The following is a 13,166-nucleotide window of genomic DNA, read 5'->3' on the forward strand; positions in this document are numbered from 1 at the left end:
GGTTATATGCAGCCCATTTGCTTTTCAGTTTATAGACCTTTTAAAAGAAAACCGTTGCATGAATTCCTCCCGACCCACAACCTCAGCTCCAGTTTCAAGATGGATAGATGTATGAAAGAAAAAAAACAAAACACAAGTACCGTGTCACATCAGACAGTATCCACACCTAGACTAGGCTTTCAACATAGCACAGTTATAATGATAAATCTTCACATTGTTTGGTAGAACACATCAAAAACACAAAAAAAGACACAAAAACAAACAAAACATCCAGTGTTGATTAACACTTTCCATTCAATTTCTAAAGAGTTCTTCAGAATGGATGATTTTTGTCTGCAGTGGATATGGCATGTATTACACAAACCATTAGTACCTCAGCGATGATGAGATTACAGCTCCATTGTTTGTTTTTTTTGGTTTGATAGCATACAAACTGATAAGTTGTGCACACTTATCACATGCTACGTTGGGTCTCTCCAAGTACAAACATGTGCCGCAGCTTCCTTAAACAGAATAAAAGTACTGTATATAAGGCAGGAATAACATACTTACTCAAGTCAGTGGTACGCAAGAGATACATTGCACATTTCAAGAATATAAGGAATAGATATATGACTCTCCAGTGTCTACACTTCATACATCCCAGCACAAGCGTCTGCTGTTTGGCTCGGTCTGAAATGCCTCACATTAACTATATCTAAAGGATAAAAGCTACCTTAAAAACATCCACGAATATCTCAGCTTTATCTGGCCTCAAACGTTCCATCAGAGGTAACGTCAACCTCTTTACAAATCTTCACAAACACTTTCGAAACAAATAACTGCAAAAAAAAAAAATAGGTTTCACTCTTATCTCCCGCTTTCTATCATTAAATTAAAAGTAAGTGCTTATATAAGAAAGGAATTTCCTGACTCAGAATCGGGACTGGTTAGTCTGAAGTGGAAAAAGTGGCAGAATTAGTTCCTTCGTGTGTTTTTTAAAGTGCCCGTGTTGGTAAGACCTCCATGCTGTTAGAGGCTGGATGGCTGCGCCTGCTGTTGTATCTGTGTGTGGTGGCTTGGCTGAGCCGGCTCGCAGTCTTTGGGTCCGTCCTCCACCCCCCGTGCGTACATGAGGACGAGGGTAACGGTAGCAAATGTAGCTGCGTTAACAGGGAAAGCTCGTAGCAATGTGGAGGTGAGGCCTCGCGTGAACACCATGTAGCCTTCTCTCCTGATGCTCTGTCGCACGCAGTCAGCGATGCTGCTGTACTGATGCACTCCTCCGACCCCGTCTGCTTGGAGCCGTGACTTGATCACATCCACGGGGTAGGTGGAGATCCAGGAGGCGATGCCAGCCATGCCCCCAGCAAACAGCAGCTTGGGGATCATGAGGCGGTCATCGGGTTCACAGCCCAGGCTGCGCGTCAGCACGTCATATGACAGGAAGTACACTCCGAAGCCTGGCGTTTCACGGATGAGTGTGGTGACCATCCCTCTGTTTACCCCCCACACACCCTCCCGCTTGTAGATGCGCACCAAACAATCCAGGGAGTTCTTATACATCTTCCTAGAAGACTTCTTCTCTCCGGTTCCCTGCATCTGCATGCGGGTTTTGGCCAGCTCCATGGGGCAGCAGATGACGCACTGGATGGCACCCGCTGCTGCACCAGCAACAAACTGGTTTGTTGGAGTGTCTTGTCCCAGCAGCCGCATAGTGTTTCCCTGGACACCAAACACTATTGCATTGATGAATGTGAGGCCCATCATGGGGGATCCAATGCCTTTGTATAAACCTGATAACTGCAGTAAAGGTGACAGACAGGACAAGGTCAAATGTCACCAGGGACTCACAATGAATTCATAGAAATAAAAATAAAAATTCTTACTTTAACCAATTTCAAATACTCATTGCTATGTTTACTACTACTGTGTTTTATGTTCACCATGTTTGTTCTGATAAAAGAAGCAGAAAAGCAAACTAATTTTGTTTTCATATTTTGAAAATAAACATTAAACCAGCGCTTTGTTTGCTTTGTTTTTGAGAGATGCCACAATCTGACCTGCTGAAGATCTAAAACGACATGATTCATTGGCCGTTTCTTGTTTTAACTGCTAAAACAATTGGACCTTAATCCTATTTTTCCCTAATGTGATATAATATTGCAGATATGCTCAGAGATTAGAGTCATTTATGAAGTAGAACTTCTTCTTTGAGTCTTCTTTAAAACATATCCTATGCTAAACTTCATTAGCAACATGGCATGCGCTGCCACCCTCTGGTGACATGTTGCATTATTTGCTTCAAACCAGTCAGTGGAAACATGTCTGATTTACAGAACTTTAACAGATTTTTAAAGAACTTCTTCCCTAGTAAATGAAAAACTACTTCTGTCAAATGATTACAACTACAAAGGAGAACTATTACTACCATCAAAATTATTATGATTATTAGCCGACATACCGACTCTTGCCGTATGATGGACTGGAAGCAATGAAAGGTCCCTCGATAAAGAGGCTTATCAATACTCTGGACCTGGAGTCTGACCTGAAAGGAAAGACGGTTCCCCTGATCAGTTAAATAGTACAAATCTAAAACATATTAGACTTACAGAAAATCCTAAATATATCATTTAAAAAAAGCTGCATTATTTAGAAAATATGTTCCTTGTGTGTAATTTCTTCTGTACAGAGATTATTAATCAACACAGGAAGGTGTTGGCACTGCGTACCTTTACTGTGTCAAACGGATGTCCAACCAACACGCCTGCAGCACCTTGAGACAAAGAAAACCAGCAATCATCATTCATGGTAAGATGAAAGGAATTATCGCCATTGTAGATCCAAAAAAAACCTTTGTTTGGCTGGAGTCTCCAGCAGAAGCCTCATAGCAAATGTGCATGAAATAAAAGTGAACGAGCAAGCTAAAAAGCCAAAACGCCTGTGGCAGTAAAACTTTACTAAAAGGGAGTGGACACTGAAAGCCTGAGTTGTCAAAGTGAACCAAACCTAACTAGTATGCCAACCAGAAATCCTACTGTGCTGTAAATTTAGATCACGCTGCTGTGTACCCCAAAAGTTTGCCTTTCCTTATCCAGAGCCAACTCACTCAGCATCAACACCTTACAAAACTTACATTGGCATGCCTCTGAATGTTATGCAACATGGCCATGTGTAGAACATGCTCGTCTTCTGTTGCCAGTTTGTACATCCTTCCTTGGTGTATTTAATTTAAATATACAAGATTTGGCAATGAAATGATGTGACTACAGGAGTAAAACTCATATCTTAATTACTATCCCTTTAAAAATTCCCTTTCAGCAACTACACACATCAGCTACGATGCATCCGTTTGCCAAAAACTGCCTCACGGATTGAGTGGTGGTGAGTTGTGATTATAAAAAAAATGCTAATATTTTCTCACAGATGAAGAACCTTAATTCTTACTCAACCTCACAAAAATGTTTACGTTTGCTTAGATGCTGACTGAGAGAAAAAATAAAACACTTGTTTTGTTCACAATCAGTTACAGCACTATTCTGTTCAATAACTGCAGCTTGTATATCATCTCATCTTGGAAGTGTGACACACATCTGCAGACCTGCCCGAGAGGAAGGGTGTAAAAACTTCCAAGAAACAACTCAACCTTCTTTCCCGCCCTTTAGTACCGTAAACATGTTGCCTCATAAGGCAGCAATGCTAAGCTGTCAGACACTTTGCCATGCAATCTACATAGCGACACGTATGATTGTGCAAAAACAAAATTCTCATAATCATCTTGAGAATTTCAATAAAGTTTGTCAATAGATTATCAATAGATTAGACTGTTTTATAGTTGTTAAAAAGAAGCATTTTTAACAGGTTGAATCTAATATAACTGAACATAAATCGAAATATTAAAACATAAATATAAATAATTATAATAATTTAAATTATTACTAGTCTTATCTTGATAGTTAAAACAAATCAAACTTGCTGAACACTGGGTCTGCTCCATTTACCACTCAGAAGACTGAATGGTGAGCCACGTAGGTGAAGTTTTCCCTCCATTTTTAATGAGTCACTACTAGCCAAATAACCCTTTCATATCCCTTTAATCCACACAGGTGGAACTAACAAATCAGGGAGCGTTTGCAGATAACTCAGTCAATATTGCAGCTTGATCAAATAATCTTAATGAGTGGCCTTTATTTACGTTCAGTAGATAACTGCGCATTAAAATTATTCTTCAAACAACTTCTGCTTGTATTGTGATTCTGTTCAGCAGCTCTAAGCTACAAAGTTACACCATAGTCTAACTCATTGACATTTGATTGTTCTTATTTGTTAACAGAAACTTAACAAATAGTGTGGAAATTGTTGCACTTTGCAACTACATTCAGCCTGAAACAAAAGTACAAAAGTATTGCCAGAAAGAATCATGCTTCCGTTGTTTGGTAAAGACCTTTTCCCCCAAGCAAATCCTTTCCTATTCATTTAAAGGACAAACTCCTACTCCCCAGTTCATCGTCACTCCACCCCTGTGATCGCCCAGCTGACAGTAAAGGAGCAGACCCAATGGCTCTTTTACATGGCAGCAGTTCTGTTGTCAATTAAATTAAATGGATTAAAGGAAAATAAATTAACATGTAAATTAACCTGACACTCAGCTTTTGCATTGTTCTGCAGAGTAACATGCAGTTCTGTGCACGTTGTTTGCACTTAAATGAGATGAATAAACCTTCAAAAAAAATAACTTGGTGAGTAATGTATACCAGTGTTTTTCAACTTCTTTTGAGCCAAGGCACACTTTATTTTTTCACTGAAAAATTTCAAGGCACACCACAAACCAAAAATGTTTTTTTTTTAAAAGAAAGAGTCCATATTATTAATATAAAGTCCATGTTGTCAAAGCCTCTTGAATAGAAATCAGAAAAGCACAAGAGGAAGGAATTTTGTTATCTTTCACTGGGGCCTGTTTGGATGAACACAGAGCTGTTTTTTTTAAACCAATTAGGTGAAATTAAGTAATTTCTTAGGGCACACCTGATAATCTCTCGCGGCACACTAGAATGCCACGGCACAGTGGTTGACAAACACTGATGTATACAATGTAAATCTATGGAAAAATACATTTGATAAATATCTGGTCTGAGGGCAAGTTGTGTTTGAAAATCTATCGATGCAAGATACTTGACAAATATGTTGGACATCCCAGAGAGCGTAAACTTAGTTAAAAGTCCCTCAAACTGTTATACAATTTGATCAATTTTAAAGTAAATTTTCCATAAAGAAACTTTTCAGTTAGTGATTAAAAAAAACAAAAAACAAAAAACAAATAGACAGACATAATAATTACTATTATAATGAACAGAATCAATTAATCTAGTATGTTACTGGCTCACTTGCATCCCACACAGTAAACAAACGTGGCTGCACAAATCCCACATAAGCACCTGTACACACATGACTCATTTGTAAATAAAAACAAAAAGCCTATCAGCAGCAAGCCACCACTCTAAGCCGGAAAGGAAGGCGCGCGGGTGTGTTTGACTCAGTAACAAGAGATCATTGACCTTAATTCGTTGTGATTTAAGAACATAAGGCAAGCAGAGGAAGATGTTGCATCATAGTCACTGTTTGAAGAAAAAACTTTCTCAGTTTATGTGGACTTACACAAACACAAACACACATAAATGATAGACTTGTGCTTTGAGCTGAGCATCATCATCATCTTAGTCAGAATTGGACTCACTTGTGAGGAAATGTCACATCTCAACAGGGAAGACATGTGACACCAGTGATGTCAAAACACTGCTAAAGCACCTAAAAGTTAGCATTTCTCTGCAGGACAGTCCAATCTTACCCACTTCACGTCGTTTGGGCAGAAAATGACTAGCAAAGAGAAAGGCAGGTGTAATTATTTAGTGGCAGCAACAGCTGATAACAGCTGACAGACATTCAGCTGCTCCGGACTCACCTCCGATGCATCCTGCAATGAAGTCCATCACCGCTCTTCGATGTGATGATGCTAACGCTAATATAATAGACTCTTGACTACTCTGAATCCCAGATCTTTCTCAAACAGAGGTAACTTCGTCGACAACCTCACGGTAACTGCTCCGGGCTATTTAACGTAGCTAATGGCTCTATGCTAGCTGACACCGTCAGCGTTTATACTACCTAGAAGCACTGGCTGTCTAGTTCTGAATATTTTATGACAAACACTGACAATTATATTTTCACTAAGCAGTTATTCGGTTCTGTTTCCTGTTTATTGAAATAAAGACGCTTCAGCTGACCTACTCCCCAGTATAAAGCGCTGCGATGCTTGCAGTGAATGCTGACATCCTTTCCGTTATGGAGGTTTGTCAGGAGAGCCAACTCGCGTGCGTCACGGGAAGCAGCTACAAAGAGGAGGGTCCAATTACACCGGGCCTCAAGTGTAGAGTTTCTGTCCAATCAAAGTGAAGGGAAAACGCCGACACCCCGCTCGTGGCGCAATAGACGCCGTTCATTGGCTTCCGAGTGTCGGAACGAGTGAAAGGTGCCGCGTGATGTTTTGAATTTGGTTCCAAGGGAGTGTCTACAAAGTTACACCCGTGAAAAGATTTTTTTTAAAACAACTGATTGCATTTATTTAGTTCATATGCTGGATTTATAACCAGATAATTAATATATTAAAACCATTGCGTTACCTTTATAATCTAAAGGTAATTCCGTACATTTATAACTGTACTTTCCTTACCTTACTTACCTTTCGGCAATGTTCGGGTAAATCCGCCGTCCCAGACGAAGCCGTTCTGTAACGCTCTGCTGTACGTCATGTAACAGCAGCACACTCAAGGTTACTGAATGGGGGAAGAATGGGTCTACATCTGAGAAGTATCCGTCGGGCTTTTACCATTTGACAGGATGCATATTATCGATTTCGTGTCTGGATCAATTGGAGGTAAAGAACAACTACTAATTTTAGCAGTTATCTGGTATTTGCTAAACAGTTAGCTATATGTGTGCCGTGTTATAACAGCTGACAAAATGAAACAAAGCCCAACTTGACGTGCGTGTTTCTTTGCTGATGAAATAGCTTGACCTGGTGTTACATACATTAGATGTCTGGCATAAAAACTTCAATCCAGTCATAAAAGAGCAAAACCACCAGTTCCGTACAAGTCATGTTGCCAGTTTTCTTTTCCTGTATTTGTTTATTTCCGGACAAGCATGAGGATTAGTGATTAGGTAACTAACATACTGACATATAGTAACATCTCCGTATGAAACAACTTCTCAGAGTTTCATACTGCGTGGATTTAATTTTAATTTGTAAAATTATTTAATTTCTCTTTAGGAGAACAGCTTTTCTCCCTGAGAAGTTTTCGCCCAGAGCTATTTCACATTCCAACCTAAAAAGCCCCCTGATGTTAAAATGTGTTGTTGTTTTTGGGGGTTTTTTTTTTGTTTTTTTTTTTTTTTTGGTTTGGTTTTTGTTGCTGGTGTTGTTTTTTTATCGAAAATTGATACTTTCAGAGTCTAATTTTCCAAATCAATGAAGTCTCAGATTGAACCTGTCTAACTTCACATGATTAAAAGTGTAGCAGTAACCTTGATTCTTACATCCCTGTGTTTTGTTTTCTGTTCTTTTTTTTTTCTCCTGGAAAACACATAGGGGCATGTGGAGTTGCTGTGGGCTATCCTCTGGACACTGTGAAGGTAAAGAAATGGCCTGAGTCTATGATTGCATCTCTTGATTGCGACATCATTTTTACATGATGTTCTTAATCTACTCAGGTCCGGATCCAAACTCAGAAACAGTTCACTGGAGTGTATCAGTGTGTAGTGGAGACATTCTCAAAAGAGGGGGTAAGTTTATGTTTACGGTTGTATATAAGCATGAGGGTTGGTGGCTAATACCAGAATAGACAATGTCTTCGGCCTGTATTGGCAGCATCAATCGATCCCCTGCCAGGTTAAGAGGAAACCTGTCACACAACCAAAGGGCACACAGAAATACGTAGACTATAAAGAGCCTTAGCAAGTTCTTGTAGAGTGGAGTGTTTGGCACAGCTGCCATCCAGGATGCTATCAGCTGTGGTGCTCCCTCTTTGCTCAGAAATCATTTTAAAATGTGTTAAACTGAACTGCGTGGCTGGGCTGTGAATAATTGCCGGTGCTTGAATATAAATAAAAAAATTAGCATTTCACTGCAAGGTTGCATTTGTTGTACTGTTGATATCTTTAGAGAAGATACAATTTATAGCTGTTGCATTACTAAACTGGTCAATGAAAAGAATTAATGGCAAAAAAAGCTAACATATTTTAAAAAAAGACATTCGGTGATCTTACTGTTGTTACAGAACTGCAGAATAACATGCAGTTCTGTAGAAGTTGTTTGCACTTAAAGTGAATAAGCTTCAGAAATATAAATTATTTTTTAAGATGTAAATTTCTTTAAAAAGAAGAATAGAAAAGAAAGAGAGAAATGTTATCTTGTGTGATACCAATTTGTGTTTGGAATCAATTGCAAGTAGTTTTTTAAGATACTTGACAAATGTGTTGTTCCAGGCATCCTGTATAGGTTTGGTTTAGTTAAACGTCCCTTCAGCTGTTCTACAGTTTGGTCAGTTTGAAAGTAAATGTCACATGAGTAGATCACAATATTAATACTAATTATTATTATAATACTAAATGAAATGAATTAGACTTGTAAGTTAGTGACTCAGTTGCCTTTCACACAGTAAACAAAAATGGCGGCAGTAATCCAAGTACATGTCTGCACATGGCTGATTAGTAAATAAAAACAACAAGTTCTGAAGTTCTGTGTTTGGCTCGGTGACAAGCGGTCATTGACTTCAATTCGCCTGTGAGAGAAGAGTCACAAGCAAGCGGTGGAGGATGTTGCATCATAGTGTCCATCTGAAGAAGGAACATTTTCTATTCATTTTTTCTCCACTCTTTTCATTTCAAAGGATGTGGACTACAGTGACAAAAAGAATTGAAAAAGAAACACTTATGCTTTGAACTGAACACTATCATAATCTTACACTCTGACTCGGTGCTTCCTGGAATTTAGACCCATGTGGTATCTATTGTCAGTTACTGTAAATACAGAGCATTGGTCTATGCAGGGGTGTGTGCTGCATGCTGACTGTTTGGTGTGCATAAACCTCAAACATTCAAACAGTCCCAGTGTGAAACATTACATCCAAGTGTAAGAGAAGACATGTGAGGCCGCCAATGAAATAAACAAAGGGTTGAAGCACATAGAAGTTTTTCTCTGCAGTACAGACAGCTACTACTCCTTAAAAAGTAATTCAGTGACAGCCTGAGCCAATTTCATTCAATCAAGTTCCATCAATTCATTTGATATGCTTCAATGACAGAAGTTTTACATTTTTTTGGGCAGAAAAATCATTTGCAAAGAGAAATATTTCAAAGAATGAATTTTACTCTGGCCAGATACTTTCTGATGAAGCAGCGTGAGGTAATCACCATTAGAAACCATGACTTGCATTATTGTTAAAGAGTGATATTCTCACATCAGAGAAACTTGCAGGACAGAAATGTGATCAACTCAGACCACTGAGATCTGATGCAGATCCATATTTACCTGAAACATGTTTTTTAAAAGGCCTGATTCGTTTCCAAAGTGTAGCCTGAATGCAATCTCACCCCCCCCCCCCCCCCCCCCCCAACTGACGCGCATCTAGCAGACTATCCTGATGTGAATGCACCCTAAGAGAGTTGTACATAAATAAATGCCCGCAAACATTAATGAACTGAAGCAACGTTGTAAAGTAAAGTGGACACACATTTCTTTTTTCTTTTCTTCAACATGACTGCATATTCAAACTGCTCATCTTCACTTTGCATTTAGACTTGTAAACCTGTTTGTTATTTATTTAAACTAAACCCAATTTAATTATTAAAACATATAATGAACCAAAGAAATGTTTGTCTTTGGTTGCATCAGGTGCATGGATTCTTCAAAGGCATGTCCTTACCCATGGCCACAGTCTCCATGACTTCTTCGGTGGTGTTTGGCACATACAGGAACTGCCTGCAGTGTCTGAAGCAGGCACGAGGAGCTGATTGGGGTCCAAACACCAAACTGGAAGTCTTCCTGTCCGGAATGGCTGGAGGTGTTGCTCAGGTAACACAGTCATTTGCTTCATTTCTATTTGCTCAATTGAGCTTGCTAGCTTTAGCTACATTTGGCTATTTTGAGACAACTTCTGCTGACTCTCTTCACCTGCCTCCAACAGGTATCAGTGATGTCGCCTGGTGACATAGTGAAAGTCCGTTTGCAGTGTCAGACGGAGTCCAAGCGAGGTGCAGCCAGCAGGCCCAAGCCAAAGTACCACGGTCCCGTTCACTGTCTGCTGAGCATAATCAGACAGGAAGGGTTCAAGGGGCTCTACAAAGGAGCTCTGCCGCTCATGCTGAGAGATGGGCCATCATACGCCACATATTTTTTGACTTACGCAACCATCTGTGAGTGGCTGTCAGATTGCAACAAGAAGAAAGCAGGTGGGTGAAAAATGTGCATCCTGATGTGTTTCAGCTCCCAATTATGTATATTTTTGTTCAATTTTTAGCAACAGCAATATGATGAATCTTGTGAGAATATACTTATGGATGCAGAATTTCTTCTTGTAAAATATCAGAGAAGCATGACAGAAATCCTGACAATGATTTGAAGTGTTTGCTGACCTATTAGCTAAGTTTACTTTTGCTTTTAAAGTGTCCGTACTTCTGATATTTTGCAGAAAATCTTTCCAAACTCTATTAAAAAAAAAAAAAAGTCATGCTAATCATGTTCTGCTCCTTCTCATTTCCATCAGATTTAACTGGTGTGATGCTGGCCGGGGGGATAGCAGGAATGGCAGGCTGGACTGTTGGAACACCCATGGATGTGATAAAAGCTCGTCTGCAGATGGACGGCGCGCGGGAGACGAAGCGTTACAAAGGCTTTTTACACTGCGTCACAGAGACAGTAAAAGTGGAGGGAGCCGGGGTTTTCTTCAAAAGTTTGGGCATCAACTGTTTGCGTGCATTCCCAGTTAACATGGTGGTGTTTTTTACATACGAGGTTCTCACTGAGTTTCTCCAAGCTTCACCTGAAAATGCCGAACCTCCCCGGTTAGGGTTTGAATAGCATCCATGCTTTCGGTTGATATATCTCATATTCAGCTCTGCTGTTGTTGTTGGAGCTGTTACATATAATGCACTCCATAAAAATCTGAAAATATAACCTTATCTGTGCAAAAGAACAAGCTCTGCTGGTACAAGATTGTATAATAATCTATTTCACCTCTAGATGGCGCCCCTGACCAGCTTGTTACATATTTTGCTTGCTGTGTTTTTACAAGAAAACAGTCTAAAGGACTGTAGAAGAGTATCATAAAAGTAAACCTCTGTTTTTTTGAGGCGACTTGAACTTAAGACATATTTGACTTCATAAGAGACCATTTTAAGGTCTCAAGCTGAGAATGAGCTGCAGTATGTACGGTTGGAAAGTGTGTTACCGTCCCAGCCCATGCCGTAAGTTTGCACAATGTACTCCTAATGCTCTTTTCTAATTCATTTAGAAAACTTTACACTAGGAGAAGTGGACTCAAGCATATGCTAATATTTAAACATGGTTTGACGTAGTCAAAAAAAGAAAGAATAGGAGTTTTTTTTTCATGAAGGCCTACAAAAGCAACTGCTGTTACAGTTGAGGCTAAAGTCCGGGAAGCTGTTGCAGTGTAATTGTAACATGGAGCTTATTTATGAATTTGAATGTTTAAAGTGTTTATTTACTCATCAGACACAATAACTGCTGTTGGGCTTTGTGTTACAAGGTTGTAATATATTTTGACAGGTAAAATGATGATGCTCATTGTGCCTTCTGTAATAAAGGTTGAGAATGTGTTGGACATTCATGCGTAATAATTAACCACATAGACTGACCTTAAAAGAAACCAACTGCCAGACGGATAACGCAAGGTTATGTTTACAGCTTTTATTAATTAAACAGGCCGATTCCGAAATGTTTATCTGCATAAAAGTTCTTTAATAAAACCAGAAATAAATGTGCTGTCTGTGACATCAGTCAGAACATGGGAGTGCAGATGTAGAAGCAGCTACTGACAGAAGTATTCAACCATTGTGGAAAAGACATGTATTCAAGTCATGTGCTGAAATAGTTTTGAGATATTTAGTGTTACTTAATTTCTTGAATACTTCCTTTTGAGTATTTTTCCGTGGAGTCGGTGGTTTTCACTGTTACCTCACGGCAAGAGTGGCTGAACCGCAGCTGGGATCTCTGGGATTGCATTTATGAATATTAATTTAATGGATGATTTCAAATCCATCCATCCATCCATCCATCACATCTTCTAATGCAGGGTCATTAGAGGACTGAAGTCTACGCCAACAGCTATTAGGGAAGAAGCAGGGTGCGTCCTGGTCAAGACACCAGTCCATTACAGGCAGACTGGCCCTGTAGGAACTTTCAAATGAAAATAAAAATTGATACAATGCTTAAAAAAAAAAAAAAAAAAAAAAAAGAATAATAAAAATGAAAATAACCAAAGAAAAGAAAAAAAAACTTCCTTTTCAGTGTATTTAAAGTTCTTATTTTTATGTAGTGTCCTGTAATGAAAGTATACTGTGAAGCGTTCACATTAGTAACCGGAATATGTAGTTTTTGTTATGATATTAATTATAATAATATATTTAAAATTGTAAAATAGGTCAGATTTAATTTGAATACTTGAGGGACATTTTAAGCAAGTTCACAAGTAGGAGCTGCCATGTGGGGCTTATATGTGGTCTGTACATTTCTGTTCCAGTGACATCAGCTTTTAGGATCTGCATCTTCTTCTTTGGAGCTTATGTTGAAGATAACAAATCAGCTATTCTCCAGCCACACAGCAAAATGATCATTTTATGCTGTTCCACAAAAAAAAAAAAAAATCTTTAGAAGCCCAGTTAGATCCCATTTAAACTACAAATTGCACAAACAATAACAACAACAATAATAATAGAGAATAAATTAGCTAATAGGTTTTCTGTGGAGTTGAAGTGTCATGTAGTGCTTGCAGACTAAGTCCTCCAACTCAGTGCCTGTAGACATACAGGCAGTGTTTAACTTTCACAAGCTTACTTCACGCCAACGTTATTTAGATAATCGTATTTCCAAGGATACAGTGTTTATTGTTTAG

At 39.0% G+C, this 13,166-nt stretch overlaps 2 protein-coding genes across 2 annotated transcripts; one reads left to right on the forward strand and one right to left on the reverse strand.

The window, feature by feature from the left end:
• Positions 1-179: 179 nt before the first annotated feature.
• On the reverse strand, positions 180-6,252 carry LOC306767112 (mitochondrial basic amino acids transporter-like). Its single transcript, XM_079255031.1, has 4 exons — positions 5,939-6,252; positions 2,712-2,755; positions 2,444-2,527; positions 180-1,782 (listed from the first exon to the last, which is right to left on the reverse strand). The coding sequence occupies exons 1-4, from the start codon at positions 5,964-5,966 to the stop codon at positions 1,012-1,014; spliced, it is 927 nt and encodes a 308-aa protein (XP_079111157.1). The 5' UTR covers positions 5,967-6,252; the 3' UTR covers positions 180-1,011.
• A 527-nt stretch (positions 6,253-6,779) lies between these two features.
• On the forward strand, positions 6,780-11,876 carry slc25a47a (solute carrier family 25 member 47a). The gene is made up of 6 exons (XM_079255802.1): positions 6,780-6,910; positions 7,625-7,668; positions 7,747-7,818; positions 9,929-10,108; positions 10,221-10,485; positions 10,800-11,876. The coding sequence occupies exons 1-6, from the start codon at positions 6,874-6,876 to the stop codon at positions 11,111-11,113; spliced, it is 912 nt and encodes a 303-aa protein (XP_079111928.1). The 5' UTR covers positions 6,780-6,873; the 3' UTR covers positions 11,114-11,876.
• Positions 11,877-13,166: the final 1,290 nt, after the last annotated feature.

The sequence above is a fragment of the Telmatherina bonti genome (assembly GCF_933228915.1).
Source record: "Telmatherina bonti genome assembly, chromosome: 16".
Lineage (NCBI taxonomy): Eukaryota > Metazoa > Chordata > Actinopteri > Atheriniformes > Telmatherinidae > Telmatherina > Telmatherina bonti.